This window comes from Beta vulgaris, chromosome 1 (genome assembly GCF_026745355.1).
Source record: "Beta vulgaris subsp. vulgaris cultivar EL10 chromosome 1, EL10.2, whole genome shotgun sequence".
Lineage (NCBI taxonomy): Eukaryota > Viridiplantae > Streptophyta > Magnoliopsida > Caryophyllales > Amaranthaceae > Beta > Beta vulgaris.
This window is the reverse complement of record NC_079202.1, coordinates 32,378,642-32,394,552: the sequence shown is the minus strand read 5'-3', so window position 1 is coordinate 32,394,552 and position 15,911 is coordinate 32,378,642. Positions and strand designations below refer to the sequence as shown.

The 15,911-nt window shown below is 36.2% G+C and overlaps 1 protein-coding gene across 4 annotated transcripts; it reads left to right on the top strand.

Moving 5' to 3' along the window:
• The first annotated feature begins 1,028 nt into the window (after nucleotides 1-1,028).
• LOC104898010 (regulator of nonsense transcripts UPF3) lies at nucleotides 1,029-15,415 on the top strand. Of its 4 annotated transcripts, none has more exons than XM_010685010.4 (13): nucleotides 1,029-1,533; nucleotides 1,872-1,978; nucleotides 2,085-2,180; nucleotides 2,312-2,410; nucleotides 2,500-2,576; nucleotides 2,818-2,910; nucleotides 6,000-6,123; nucleotides 8,995-9,065; nucleotides 10,703-11,153; nucleotides 11,776-11,868; nucleotides 12,024-12,121; nucleotides 12,302-12,355; nucleotides 14,665-15,415. In XM_010685010.4, exons 1-12 carry the CDS (start codon nucleotides 1,394-1,396, stop codon nucleotides 12,338-12,340), a joined length of 1,488 nt encoding a protein of 495 aa, XP_010683312.1. In that variant the 5' UTR covers nucleotides 1,029-1,393; the 3' UTR covers nucleotides 12,341-12,355; nucleotides 14,665-15,415. The 4 variants fall into 4 exon arrangements, with proteins under 4 accessions (XP_010683312.1, XP_010683306.1, XP_048500500.1 ...); XM_010685004.4 differs by having other exon boundaries at nucleotides 1,030-1,533; nucleotides 10,703-11,177; XM_048644543.2 differs by lacking the exon at nucleotides 14,665-15,415 and adding an exon at nucleotides 14,283-14,618 and having other exon boundaries at nucleotides 1,030-1,533; nucleotides 10,703-11,177.
• Nucleotides 15,416-15,911: the final 496 nt, after the last annotated feature.

Genomic DNA, 15,911 nt, shown 5'->3' with positions numbered 1-15,911 from the left:
TTTTATTAGCTTTTCATAATTTTTTGTCTAGTGCAGAATTGGAAAATGGACGTTATGACATGATAATGTTTAAAAGAAACTTCTAAGGAATTGGAGATACAAAAAACAATTTTAATGAAATCGAGCTAAGAGAATGCTATACTTAAATAAAAATGTTAGAGATCAAAAAACTTGTCCACATCTTTATAGTTACATATAATTATAAGAATTTATTATGTTAAACTTTGAAACATTAAACATTGAAACTGTAGAGTACTAATGGTTAAACTCTCACATTTCATTTCAAAGGTCATGTAGAAGTTTGATAAGAGTGTCGTCATATGACACATACAATTGGGGAGTGTCATGTGGCACCGACCTTTTTAGTATTTGTGTAGATAGATGATAGAGCTATATATATATATGTATATATGTATATATATAACATTGGAGTTAGGGATGTTCATAAAAAACCGAAGCCGAAATAGCATACCGAAATACCGGTTAAAATGGGTGGTAACCGTAACGATAAAAAGATATTTTAACTATGGTTACGGTTATGATACTTGAGTGAACAGTTAACCGAAATATATTTTTTCTCTATATAATTATTGTGAAACATTTTAAAACAATTATATTGATTCTAATATTTGTTACTAAGTTACAATAATTAGAGAAAGTATGTGATTATTTTTGGAAACTCTAGTTTAATATAAACACTATAATTAGGAAATTGAGTGAATTCTTAGTATGAGTTTTGTTTTCCAATAAATTTATTATCCACTTTATAATACATTTCATATTAGAGTATATATTATATAAAATATATGCAAAAAAAAATAAAAATATATATGTACATTAAGTAAAACATAATACTGTAGTATAATTTAAATAACGGTTAATACTTATGCGGTAATCAGTCTAAACGGTTACAATTTGAAAAAAAAGCGAACTGAAATTTTTATTTATCGAACCAAAATGTTGTTTCTGTACAGTTAACCGCCCATGAACCCCACTAATCGAGGTATATAGTAGAGGTAGATTCTTTATTTTCTAGAGTCCCCGTTACATAGCAATTACAATGCGGTACGATGATGATGATATGAAATTGCAAGTTTCTCCTTCTCCCCTTTTCCGACATTAACACAACACACCCACACACAGAGAGAAAAAGAGGGGATCCTTCATACAACTTGCTTCTCTTCACGATCAAACCAAATATTAGGGCACAAAAACATCGACAAACCAACGAAAGAGCGAACAAAACTTACTGATTCTCTAATCAATTTTCGTCTACGCATTTAATTTCCCTGTTCAATTGAAGCAATTCAACCGTCTTCAATCGCATACGGAAATCAAAATTTCTAGGGTTTTTGTTTTGCAATTAGGGATTTAGAGTGGGTGTTGGATTCAGATGAAGGAGCCGTTGAATCGAACCAAAGTAGTGGTTAGGCACTTGCCCCCTTCTTTATCTCACTCATCGTTTTTCGAGCAAATCGATGGCCGCTTCTCTTCTCGTTACAATTGGTCCTCTTTTCGCCCTGGCAATTCCAGGTTTTTCTCTTTCTCTCTCCTTCACTTTTTATTTTCATGTATTGTACTTTTTATTTGCTGTTTTGGGTTTATGATTTGCTATTAGTTGTGTTTCTGGGGTTTAATTTCTGAATTGATTTAAGTATTTTCTTGAATTTGCCACTGACCTTTTTTTTTGTAGGGTTTTGGTTTAATTCTGTTTATTTGTTGGTTGTAAGAGTGGGCATTGTGGGTTTTTATACTTTTGGGGTTGATTTATGTTTAAATTGATGTTGTTGGTTCCACATTTTGGCTGTTTTTGTGTTGAACTTTTGTGGGGTTTTATTTGGTTTTTAAATTATGGGGGTAATGAATTGCAGTCACACGAACCAGAGGTATGGTCGGGCTTATGTGAATTTCAACAGTCCTGATGACGTTTTCGAGTTTGCTGAGTTCTTTAACGGCCATGTTTTCGTCAATGAAAAGGGTAATTTTGCTTCTGAGTGAAAGCTCGATGGGTAATTGACATGTGTTTCTTTTCATTTTTCTGTTGTAATGGTGTGTAATTTAAAGTGTCATTTAATACCTATTAGGAACGCAATATAAAGCTATCGTGGAATATGCTCCCTCTCAACGTGTCCCTAAGTCTAATGCCAAGAAAGATGGTCGAGAAGGGACGATTTACAAAGGTTAGACTTTCAACAGTGACTTGAACCATTGAGTAGTTTTGACATTGGAATTATGTTTGGTGATCAATGCAATTGTTTTTGCTTTCATGTTAAGCTAATTAATCTCTCCTTTGTTCTTTTACTAAGAACAGATCCTGAGTACCTGGAGTTTCTTGAGCGGATTTCGAAACCTGTTGAGAATCTTCCTAGTGCTGATATACAACTGGAAAGAAAAGAAGCAGAACGAGCTGGTGACGGAAAGCTAACTGGCTGTCTTATTTTTGCTTTTTAGAAGTTTGTTTATGGGGCCTAGTATTCATTTGTGACTGTCCCCTTTTAGGTGTTCAAGAGGCACCTATTGTCACACCACTGATGGAATATGTGCGAAGAAGGAGAGCTGCCAGGAGTAGCAGTCAGGTTTTTCCCTCATCCTTTGATATACTTCAGCTCTGCTCACATTTGCTTATGTGGAAGGTCATAATCATGGATCAAGTTGCCGTTTTCTTGATATTTAAATTCTGTGGTTGCAACAGATGAATATTGCATTCTTTATCTAGCACCTTCTAGATACAGCTTGTTTGTTATGTCATTGTTTTGCTGATGGTTTTTTCCTTGCATGTCATTTTCATTTCTGATTGTTTGGCATTATTGGTGATAGCATCTAGGTTCCGACGGTAAGAGTGGTGGAAGGTCTCTTTTAGCATCCTCAGGGAAGTCTCGATCCAGCAAGCAAAACTCTGAGAAGAAAAAGGTATTAAAATTCATTTTTTCTTGGCTCCACCTGTCAAATGTGATGCTGGACCTGGTCATTTAAATTAGACATGTATTTTGGTACAACGAGAAGGAGTTTACAGTGGTCAGGGAAGTGAAAATTTGGAGCTAATCATGCTTTTATGCCTATCGTCGTAGAAGCTATTTCTAGGAAAGATTATGGTTAGGATAATGCTGACATTTATAAGTTGGTATTGTTTAGCCTTTTGGATTTACCTCTTCTGAGTGGTTGTTGGCGAAATGTAGAAAGTGTAGAAGTTTTATTTCACGGAAAATAGGAGAAGTTGTTTGGTTAAGTATAGGAAGTAGAAATTTCTGTGGGATTTTTTATTATAGGGAGTTAGGTGAATTAATTCTCCAGTTGTGACAATTACTTCCTCCATTTGATAATAATTGCAACATATTACATCGACACATTTTTTAAGAAATCCATGTGAAGAGGAGAGAGATAGAGATATATATGTAGTAGGACTTATGTGATAGGAGAGAGATAGAGAGAAGATATTACCAAATAAGGAAATGTTGCAATTAATATGAAACTTCTAAATAAGGGGAACATTGCAATTAAAAAAGAATGGAGGAAGTAGAATTTAGAATTTCCTTGGGGAGTCACTTCCCTGTGTTTATGTCAACCATACGACTTCACAATTTTCCACTTCTCATGTATGTCTTTTCATGTTAATAAAACAAGCACTCAAAAGCTGTTGGCACTTGTTCGCCAGCTTGTTTCTTGTCATGAAACTTGCAGCTTTTGGCATATTCATATGGCTTTCCTTTAATTCTAAGAGTCCGGACATTTTTCTGCTGCCTTGGATGAGGTAGTTAATTTGATTGTTAGTGTAAAGATGTAGTAGAGAGCTGAAGTTTAGAAAAAATCTTGGCATCCAAGATGTACATAAAGCTAATTTATGACATTAGAGAAGAGGCGGGACACATTTTTCAGGAAGGTTATTTTCCACCCTTAACTTTTGTGGAGAAGTCGTTAATACTTCTTGTTATATAATGAATAGAGCTTTGTTGAGATCTAAATTGAAGTAAACTCCTTATGAACTCCTAAGAGGAAGAAAACCCAATATTGCGCACCTAAGAGTTTTTCTAAGGAAGCTCATCCCTCCTACGCCCATTGCCACTACTAATCTTGTTTGATGCTCTTTTTGCTACCTTGTATCCTTCGGTTCATAGAAAGGCTTTAATGAGAGCCTAAACTTATATGTTATAGAGTGCTAGAATATTGATATTTATATGTTTCTTGCTCTCCCCATAGTGCAAAATTTTGGATGTCCTTGACTATGTTATCGATTATGGCATACTGTATATTATCGGTGTCAATACAACCTGCCACGAATGTCAAGTACTTTATGTGTACCTAGATGCGTGTACCAACTACCGATACTAACCAGAAATAGAGTGAGGGGAAGGACTGAAGGAGATGTAGAAGACAGCTTTCCATAAACACGTGAAATAATAAGGTTCAGATTTAATGTTTGAGGGAAATGCCCTGTATCTGCCAATTGAAGACAAAATCCACCATAAGAAGCCGGAAGACGTTGGGGCTTTTGTCCATTGAAGAGAGGCAAGTGATTGAGATAGCCTTAGCACTGCTGGTTGTCTTCTTTGGTGTATTTGCTCTTGGTTTCTATCTCCTCCCAATGTGCGGTTGGTGGAATTTATCTTATTGCACGGCTGCGTGCACAGCTGTAACTTTATGGCCTTATCCAACACCTTTGTCCCAGTATAGGTCCTAGATGATTTTAGATGCTAGAGATATACCTCAGGTCATTTAAGAAGACAATAGAACTATAGATTTATGGAATCTAAGATAAGTGAAACTAGGGAGGGTTTGTTGGTGTAGTTTCCTTTACACTTGTCATTTCTGAGAACTATGTGTGCATTATCAAGAAGTGGTATAATTGTTTTTGCAGGTATCCGTCTGTGTTACAATCTTTTTTTTGCAGTTTCTTTATGCTCATTTTGTATTGAATCCATTTTCGTGCGTACTCTGGCTGTTAAGTGTGCAATTTTCATCGCTTATATATCTAGTTATAACTGCTAGAGGTGGCCAATGGGAGTCCCACCCGAAATTGATGAGCAGGTTGGTTGTGAGAAATTGGAATTGGGTACTACATGGGAAGGAGATGAAGTTAGTGCGAGTCTAGACCAGTTCATAGGCTGTGTCTGTGGTCAGATGTTCGATTTTTATATATTATTTTTCAATGGTAAACCGGGCAATAAGGTTGGGTAGGTGGGCTGCTTCGGACCATTTGGCAAGTTGTTAGTTCGACTTACAGCCTACGTTGGGTCGAAATGACCATTTCTAATAGCATCCTCGTGGTCGATTCCATCTGCTCTTATTCATTGTAAGAAAAAGTAGTTTAGAAAAGGTTGCAGGAGAATCAAGCCCACTTTAATTGCTGTTCCAATGACCCATGCCAACTCCAACCTTGGCGTGACTTGTGGAATCCACCAAAACTTACCCGCTAGCCACCCCTAGTTCTCTTGCTACATGAGTAGTATTTTGTCAATTTTTTTTCTCAATATAAAATCTCATACGGACTAGGGAATTTTGGACCAGTTAATTTCTGTAAAAGTCATCTTCTCCGTTGTTAAAGTGGGTATCTTAATACTTAATAAGGTACTCTTTTAAAATAGTGATCCAAGAGAGGGATAAATTTGTGATAACTTGATAGGGGTAACTATAATATGATTACTTAAAATGGGCCCTTGGATAACATGAAAGGATATCATAGGTATGGGCTCACAATACTCCATAGTCCCTACAATAATTCTGATATTCTCAATGGCTTTAAAACTCGTACTGTTTGAATTTTTTTTCTGTATTATCAGCACAACCAGTTCCCTCAATATCTTTTCTCTGATGTTATAGTTGGAGCAATTTGTTCTTTGATGTTATGTATTTCGATACTTATTTGCTTTTCCTGTCTTATTTCTTCTTGACAAAGGTAGTACTGAAGTCGCATGAAAAAAATTACTTGTCATGGTGGTTTTGTTATGTACACTTAATGAAACTGAGGAGGAGTCTAAAAGAATTTCGTTTCTTGATTTCTTTAGTATATCTTGAAAAATAATGGGAAGAGCACAAATGGGAAAGAGAAATCAACATATATTCTTGTGTCTCAGAGGGAGAACGAATTGGATGCTTCCATTAAAAAAGAGGTATCAGAGAATGAAACTGGTATGTTTTTTTCCTTTTAGTTTTAACATGGTCATTTACTGTGGAGAAATCAAAATTATAAGTATATGAGGGGAGCCGTTCAAAATTAGCAATGTTCATTTGCTGGGAATTTTGGATTCAAGTTGCTTTCTGCATCATAACTATCTTTGTGTGAATATATATATATATATATATATATATATATATATATATATAGGGTTGGGTTCTAATGAGAACCCTCTTATGGTGAGAACCGTGAGAACCACTTAAAATAAGCAAAAATTTCCTAAAATGAGCAAAAAAAGAAAAGTAATAAATGAGCACAAACATAAAATGAGTAGAAAATATTACATTATCAAAAATGTAAAATGAACAAAAATATAAAAGGAGAAAAATGTAAAATGAGCATAAAAAAGTTCAATGAGAAAAAAAGAAAAATAAGCAAAACGTAAAATGAGCAAAAATGTTGATAAATGAGCATAAAATTGTTAAATGAGCAAAATCATAAAATAAGTGAAATAAAAAATGAGCGAAATATTATGAAATGATCAAAATCTTTGTAAAATGAGGAAAAATAAGTGGTTCTCATGGTTCTCACCATAAGGGTGGTTCTCATATGAACTTAAACCTATATATATATATATATATATATTATATATATATATATAATATATATATATATATATATATATATATATATATATATATATATATATATATATATATATATATATATATATAGTAAAGTTCATTTACTGCATTGTGAGTTATCATATGATTTTGATGCTTTAGATTGTTGGCTCGGTGTATTCATGATATCAGTGATGACATTTTGTTTATTTTAGTATTATAAAGTTCACTGGGAGAACGTAATTTTGGCTGTGTGTTAATTGTACATTGTCTCTGTGACAAAAACATTTTCACTAGAAAAAGTCGTATCGTTGCTTGATGAAGTTTGTGGGATGTGAGGCAAAGGTCCTTTACCTATATTATTGGCGGTTTGGTTTTAATTTTACTTATGTCAGTGCGGATCTGACATCTGTATCGATTTCTCTTTTCTCTGCTTAAGATCTATGATTCACAGGTGTTTTATTTTTGGCACCTTATACTAGGACCCCTACCGTAGACCTACTTATTTATTTCTTACTGCATATACTATGAGCATTGCATTTGCATAAGTGATGTACTAGTCCGCATACTTTTGTCTCTAGGGGTGATTCTGTGATTCTGATTGGAGCTTTCTAAATTTCAAGTCCCGTCTGTCATGACTCATGGTAGAAGGGTAGTGGATATCTTGTTGAAATGCTAAAAAGAGAATAGCAGTAGGTACTAATCCTCACAAAAAGAAAGTAGTACTAATTCTGTCATTGCTCATATTACTTGCTTGATGAGATGTTATCATATGTTAAAACTAGTCCTATATGCACGCGATGAATGCGAAAATAAATAAAAGGTCAATTGCGTAATAATATATACGAAAAACTGTTCATAAAGTTCATTGTATATTTTTCTTCTGTTTTTAAAAAGCCAATAAATCAAGGATGATGTAAATATTTTGTTAGTTGAGGGTATAATGGTAAAAAATGATGAATTTGTATTTTGTTACTTGAGGGTATAAAAGGATTTGTCATTTTTGGTGTCTCCCTCCTTTGCCCTTATATAATAGAGATTTACATTGCTTATCTGGTGTACCAAGTTCCTCATATGATTTGCTCATCTAATTATGGACTTTTAGAAATTGAACAGTGTTTCTTTATTTCAGTAAATCTTCAGGGAGTTCGTCTTCTCGTGTCCATGTAGACATTGTTATTGATTGTTCTGCTATTTAGTCTTTTTACATGTGGCTCTAGTGGATGTGGTCATTCCTATGATTAGTATCTCTGAGTTGATACTGTTCTTCTTTTCTACTTTGTGCGTCCCTAATAGTAAGCATTATGTTCCTTTTTTACATGTCCGATGGGTCCCATAACTTTACTCTCACATAAACATGTGGTTTGACCATTTCACTTTCACCCACTCTACTCAAATCATATACTTCCTCGATTTTGTTTTAAATGAATGTTTGCTTTTTCACGCAACCTAACGCGCTTCTTTATTCATTAATATCTGTAGTTGTGCACACGTAAAAAATATAAAAAGTTACAATTTGATGGTATGCATCGAGACTAATCTAATAAGATCCCACTTGACTATGTTTTTCTGTATATAATGGCGATTAATTGGAGTCAAAATTGATCAATGAATAGTGTCATTTCACCCAATTTTTCATTTAAAACAGAACGGAGGAAGTATTACAGGTGTGCCAAACCCAATGAGTAAGTGTGCTGTAACATTTCACTTGACACCTAAATTAGATGCATGTTCTTTGTTTTTTTCCCTCAGGTATTATAATTTGAATGGACAATGAACTTTTTTTTTTGGCTGTGGTATTTTGATAATTTTCTAGTTAATTTAACCAGGAACAGTTTCATTATCGACATAATGCAACAGTTTTATAAGGTTCTGTTGTTTTTCGGGAAGGGTTGGTGTTGTAATCTGCTGGGTTGCAGATGTAAATGTATAATAGTAATTATGGTATGTATTGAAGACATTTCAACTGGTGTTTAACCGTTGTTTTTCCCTACATCATCTCATTCAATCTTTCTCTTTGTTTAAAATATATTTCTTCCTTAGTCTTCACTTTTTTCAGCTCATAAATCTCATTTTCCCCTTTCTAGTGCTAATTTCAAGGACTTGGTATCTATTTGGTTCCACTATTAGAAAATAAATTGCTGTTTTTGTTGGATAGTATATAGTCATGTTAATTAATATTACAACTAATTTTGCTATCCATTTTTAGGTTGAATGTCACATATCTTTTGCCTCTAATCTACCTTTAATATGAATGAACAGGAAGTGGCTTGCATGATACAACAAAGAAAAGGATTCTGCTTTTGAAAGGGAAAGAGCAAGAGCTTTCTCAGGCAAGTAACCGGTTTGAAATTTGACTTTCTTAGTCATTGACAGCTATCTAAATTCTCATAAAAGAGACATCCTGACTTCTTTTGCAACTTATATCTGAGGTATCTGGTTAAGTTGCCTATTCTCTTGTCTCCTGGATCTGTTTTGCTCTTCCCTCAGTCGTATGTACTTGTCCTGTCTTTTTTTGGCAGCAGGGGTGGGTTGGCTGCCGCAAAGAAAAGGTGCATTTATATGGTTTTTAAGAGCACTGGAAAAGTTGGTCTCTGAATAATATGTATGGTTCCAGCTTCCTGCTGTTGATAGGACAATATTTACTTTGGGCTTTTCCAGCCAAAGTAGGATGGTTTTGGGAGGGATCAGGTGAATCAGAAAAGAACGTCTATGGTGTTTGTTGGTGGTTTTCATGTTGTGACTTGAGAGAAATGCTCTATTTTTAATGTGGTTATTCTCATGTTTAGTTTTCATATCAGCTCTCTTTGCAAGTACGCTGCCGAAACTTGGTTTTTGGGGCGTCAGTTTTTTGAGAGAAATGAACCAACTCATTCACTCTCTTCCCCATTACGTAGGTCTCTCCCACACTCTCCTCTCTTGACCAGACAAGAAGACAACCAGTCAACCACCCTGCCATTCTTCACCATCCCTTTTAACTTACCCTCACTGTTTTCTTCCCTTCCCACTTCCGAACTCATCGACCGTAAATGATGTAGATGTACCACGACCACCAAGTCATTATCACCACTACCTAGAAAATGGGAGGGGAGAGTGCAGCATGTGGCAAACCTTTACGATAATGTTTCACTTGTAATATGTGTCGCGAAATTTGTAGCTTTTTAAATTAATCTATTCTGTCAGTCAGAATTTTGTGTCCCAATTGACATTTTTTTAGTCAACGTAATGAAATTTTGACTTCAATTCCTCTAGATAAATTTCATAATAATTGGAGTTAGATAATCTCGTAATAGTAAAAAGTTTATCTCGAACATGAGAAAATGTCAGTTGAGACTTTTGGTATGGGATGAAATGCCATGCTGTTTTCAATATCTTATCCTGGGAGGTTTCTGGAATTCTATTTTCTCAATTCTCTTTTATGATAGACAAGGTATCTTGTTTGATCTGAATCAGATTCTTTGCTTATGTAAATTTGCATCATGGATCACCAATGATGATGGGTTGCTGTAATTTAGTATCTTTCTCCTTTGTGTGTTCCTAATATAGTACCTTGTATGTTCACCTGTTGTTTGAACCACTAATGTGCTTGAGCCCGCTTTTTGTCTCATATTTTTGATTTTTTAGTGGCTTGGTATTGGTGCTTTGGTGTTGCCTGTCGTATTTATGTACTCCTTCCACCCCGAGATGTTTGTTATCTTTGATATTTGTGTCTTGAAATCAAAAAGTTTGAATATGCTAAGGTTTTATGGGAAAGAGAGATTATGGTAATATCTTTATGATGGTTGAGAAGGGACCTGCTTTTTGGTTGGGGTTGGATAGATTTCTGCAATGCTTAATGAGATCACTAGGGAGTTCATGAGTTGTCAATGATTGATTGTCTTCAAGAAATATTGCTTGTCTTCAAAAGCTATGTCCTAACTCAGCAAGTCATATGTGGGGTAACTGAATGAAAGTTCTCGTTCTTTGTTAGGCGTCTGAAGGCTCCATTCTGCCCAAGATTGTAACCTCACCTGCTGAAGTTTCATCATCTCCTTCAGTTGGTTTGAAATTGAATCAGAGGCCTGATGCTAGTGGAAGAATTATCAGAAGCATATTATTAAACAAGGAACCTCGTCTGAGTCAGTCATCATCCCAGGCAGAGCAAAAACTTCAGGGCTCAACTGCAGAAAGGAGCAAGCGGCCACCACGCCCGTCCAATATAAAAGCTGGAGTGCCAGCCTCTGTTGGTGAACAGTCCCCATCAGGTTCAGATTATGTAGGAAAGAGGGCTGGAGAGGATAAATCTTCTGGAAGGGAGCCCCATGGTTTTGGTTCTGCTCGGGAGAAGCAAGACAGACGTACAAGAAGTAGGGAGAGACTTGATCGCGGTGTCTGGACTCCTCGCCGTTCTGATTCTTCTCATACTGGTGATGAGAATCAAAGTAATATTTCAGATTCTTATGAAGGTATCTTCTACTTGTTTTTACTTTACCTAATATGGTCGATTGGTGGTAGGATTCTATGTGGATTGATCTACATCATGAACCATTGTCCTTTGATCCCTCACAACTCCACTCAACGATTTTTTTTAACTCCGGATTGTTTGCTCCCATTCATAGTTTTGCTCTGGGTGTCCATGGACCCCAAGAGGGTACAATTATTTTTCCAGTCTTGCAGCAGCTAGTTGTTCGGCCTTAGTTTAACGGAAAGAATCATGTCGGGAGAAGGAAAAAGAAGTGTTATAAGAAGCCATAGCAGAAGGCAACAGAGAAAAGGAGTGTTTTAAGGATTGGTCGCAGGAGATATAAAGGACATCGTGCAGACATAGGAAGCTTAAAGACCTTAAATGAACATAACATAAATATGTGCAGCACACATGTGTAATTGTATATGCTGAGAGAAGTAAATTACCTTGTTATCGAGATTAGGAAATAATAGCTGTTGGTGACTAGTAGAGCTTGTCCGGTTGACTTCATTCTTCAGTTCTGTTTGCATTTTTGCGTCGAGTATTTTAATCAAGATTTGCTGAAGACATCACATGGCATCTTCTCTCTAATTTTCCAGGTAAACGTGGAGAATCGAAATATGATACATCTGGTCGCAGCACGGACGCTGCTACTCTTCCAGGTGGTCGCAACAGCTCATTTGCAGAAAATGGTCAGTGTCTTTTGTGCTTGTTTTGGCATTCAGCTTTCTTTTAAGTTTAATACGCGTCGGGCTTAGGAATCAAGGAAAAAGTACAGTATAGTCCCAGTCCTAGGAGCATTTTAAATTGTTCTTTTATTGTAACTATATATTGTATCATGTGGCAGGTTCCCATAGGAATTTTGGTCGTCGTGGTCCTGCACATAGTGCCAAGGATGATGTCCCGTCCAAACGAGGAGGTGCTGTTGGTCATGGTCTGCACGAGGTTCGCTCATGTTTTGGTGATATATAGCCTTATACCCCCCTCCCTCAAAGGGCCTGCTACCTCTCGTTTGCTCGGTTTTGTTCACCGTGCCTGTACCAGCTGTCTCTAGTGAAAGACATTTCACTAGTAGATATTTAACATGTTTTTCCCTCTATCTTCACTGGGTCGTTTAATGTGCAGAAGCAAGTGTGGGTCCAGAAGTCAGCCTCAGGTTCATAAGCATGTTTGCACATGGTGAGTCTCTCTTATGAATCATCTGTTCCCATATGTTGATTGGTTTTGTAAGATTTGGCTTTATGAGTAACCATTCAGGGTCTTTCCGAGTTCTTTTCATGTATTACAGTTTGGCGTAACTTTTTGCCATCTGGTTATAACAGTTCCAGTTTGGCAGTGTCTTTCTTTCCCATCCTTAACCTCTGTGATGTCCCTCTCTAGATATGGGAGGGAGTCATAATACCAAGAAATAATCTAGTAAATAGGATTAAAGCTTCAAAATGATACAAGCAAATGAGATTACATGGGTCATGCTTTTAGTTTTAAAAGGCGCGAGGCGAACTGAGGCGCAAGGGAAGGCGCGCGCATCCTGTAGGCGAGGCGCACTTTTGTTGCAAAACTACTGTAATTCAACAACAAAAAAAAGTGTACTTTATATTTTTAATAGAAAAAACCAATCTGATCAGAGTTTTATCTGGGAGGAACTGGTAGGGGAGCCTCAACAGTCATCAAGAAGAACAGAAGAAGAAAGGGAGAGCAGGAAAAAGAAACTGAGGAAATAGAAGGAAACAGAAAAAAATACAGAAAGAAAAAGTGGAGTGCACAGGGCTTCCTCAGTCATTGTTTGAAAAAAAAGATAGAGGGAGCGGGTCCCCTCTACAGCTGTAGAAAAGAAGTTAAGAAGATTGATAGAGTTCCTTCCCAAAAAAAAAAAGAGAAAGAGAAGAAGATCGAAAAAAGAGAAAAGCACACCTGAAGATTGCGCGCCCGCACTGAAGATCTGAGATTTGGTGCCTGAATTTATGGTAGATGGCCCACCGGCTCCCTCTATCCCCTCCGGCGAGGTGGCGATGATCAATTGCCACCAAATCATAAATTAGAGTTTTCTCCCAAATTAGGGATTCATTCAATATGATGAAATTTAGTGCAATTAACAAAGAGATTTTGCTCGAAATTGGTAAATTAAAGCCAAGTAAGTTTGAATTTGAAGAAATTTTTGTTTTTTCCAACTTCTCAACTCAGATCTACTCTTTCCCCTCTGTCTTGAGCCTCTCTACTGAAAGCGAACAAGCAGTGCGCCTAGTACCTCCCTCAAAGGTGGCAAGAAGCGCCCCTCTCCTCGTCTGACGTGATTCACCTCGCCTAAGTTTGATGAGGCGATTTTCTCAAACACCTCTACTCGCCTAGCGCCTAGGGCGCGCTTTTTAAAACTAAGGCTATGCTGATGCTTGAACCCTGGAGCCCGTTGACCTTGTGTTCTCATGAGTAGTAAAGATTTATTTTGTGAGTGTACTCCTCACAAGGTGGTTTCATGGTCAATACCTGATGTACTAGATAAACAGAGCTCCTCTACAATCCAAAGTTCAAGGCTTATATGCGTTGATCTTAATTAGTTCATGAAGTTACATGCATTAAACATAGTAACTCTTAATTAAACTTCTATGGTTGGAATAGTTTAATTTAATATGGAACTAAGAGTTGTGTTCCCTCTATATGGAATGTTTTTCTTGTCCTAGATCTTCGAGTTGAGTTGTGGATCCTTAGCAGAGAAAGACTGAATGGTGTAGAAACAATACCTAATCTACACCTTTTACTGTATATATTTTTGTACGAATTAATTAGTTGTTTCAGTTGTGTTTGATGTTTTTGTCCATTTTGTTTTTAGGTTTATTATTATTGTATGCATTATTGTTTGATCTTTGTTATCATTTGCCTTTGATTGACGAAGAATGTGACTTTTTAGTGAGGAGCATTCTTTGAGATTTTATCAGGATCTAACTCTTGAAATAAAATAGCTTTAACATAAACTAGAAGTTAGCGAATATCACATTAATTTGCATCATACTATTAACATTTTTTCTGGCAGAAAATGAATAAGTGTTAGATCTCAAATTCTATCAAGAAACGATTAATATGCCTACCGCCTAAAATTGATATTCTGAAACAGATGATGATTGGGATTTCTGCAATCTGGAATCATCTAGTTATCTTTTTCCTTTTTTTCCTGCAATTGCTGTGTGCCCCATGATGCTGATTTGATGTTGCCTGAATCCTATGTATTTTGTTGAAAGACATTGTTTCTAGATAATGTATGGAAACCCCCTACGTTGTGATAGTAAAAAGGTACTAAAGTCAGTTGTCTTGCTCAGGGAATAAGACAATCTTCAGACAAAATCTATTTGATTTAAAAAAAAACGATCACTTATCCTTAGCTTTTTTGAAAGCCCTTGTGTGACTCGTCACTCGTGTCTTAAAGTGGAAAAATAACGGCTGCATAATATCAATTATCAAGCGATGTTTGCACTGATGAATTTCATTTGGCTTCTCAGATTTTTATTTTTGCCAATCAACTATGGTGATGAGATTCTGCTGGAATAGGGGTTATCATCTTTTGTGAATACTGTCTGGCTAGCTGTGGACTGATGGCATTTTGGCTGTTGGAGCAGTGTCTATCAATCACTGGAAGAGGTCTTCTAGGATATTATTTTGAAGAGGGCTTCAGCTGTTTGGGGTATTGCCACAGGAGGGGTTAGTTGCCGCTCAATTGGAGATGCAAGCATCTCTTGCAAAATTGAGATGGACCAAAATTGAGAATAAAGCTAATATCAATGCTGGTTGTTAGGCAGCACGGTATAGGTGGCCTCTCTTACAGGTTTTCTGCTAGTGTGGAGAATTTCCAGATATATGTGTTCGACCGCTATCGTGACGCCTGCTCGGGTTGTATAGAGCATAGTCTTGACGGGTAAAGATTAACTGATTAATACTGTATATACTGTGGAATCTCGACATTAAGTTGTGCAGCATATGGTCTTCAAGTTCGACTTCCTAGCAGGATATCCTTTTGGTGTTCTATTGTTGGTGACTCTAAACCTGTATTTACGCCTTTGGGTGGTGACACTTATACACAGTGCTGCTAAAGCTAGTTTACTGCTGATATGTGGACATTGGATGTTAGTAATTTAGTATAGCTATGTGACTGTCTGTGTTGACAATGCAGTTATAGATGAAATATGGGTGTTTTTGTCCAAGTAATCATGTTTGTTTGTTCGTTAATGAGATAAAAGTGTACAAGTTTTTCAATGTCTCCGTCCTGCCTTTTATTGTATTGCACTTATAAATTGTCATCTTTGTTAATTCGTTTCCATTTATATTTTTCTTTTATTTTAGGATTGAGAACCAGCCGAAAGAGCCAATAATAACCTCTAGCTCTGATACCGGCCTGTTCCCAAATCTTTCTTATTTGAAAGATTCCTTACGTATGTAGTTAAGGTACAAAACTATAATACTCTCCCAGTCCGTGTCCTCTAAAGTCTTTCTCATGTTATCATATATTTCCTCCGTTTTAAAGTGTTTGACTTCTACATTGTCTTACTCCCATTTGACCCTATTGTGGAAATTCAACATAGAAAAAAATAGTCACGGGAGATTTTGTTTGATACATCTCGACATATAGTTTTAAAATGTCAATTTTAAAAAAATTTACTTGTAAGGAATTGAAGATATTAATAATTAAAGGTATACACTATCAAGCATGTGTGGTGAAACGTCTTCAATAATATATGAAATTGAGGAAGTA

Coding starts and splice junctions, on each gene's coding strand:
- LOC104898010 (XM_010685004.4), top strand. CDS start 1,394: ATGAAGGAGCCGTTGAATCGAACCAAAGTAGTGGTTAGGCACTTGCCC. Junction 1,979..2,084: donor TGTTTTCGTCAATGAAAAGG/GTAATTTTGCTT, acceptor AATACCTATTAG/GAACGCAATATAAAGCTATC. Junction 2,411..2,499: donor AAAAGAAGCAGAACGAGCTG/GTGACGGAAAGC, acceptor GTCCCCTTTTAG/GTGTTCAAGAGGCACCTATT.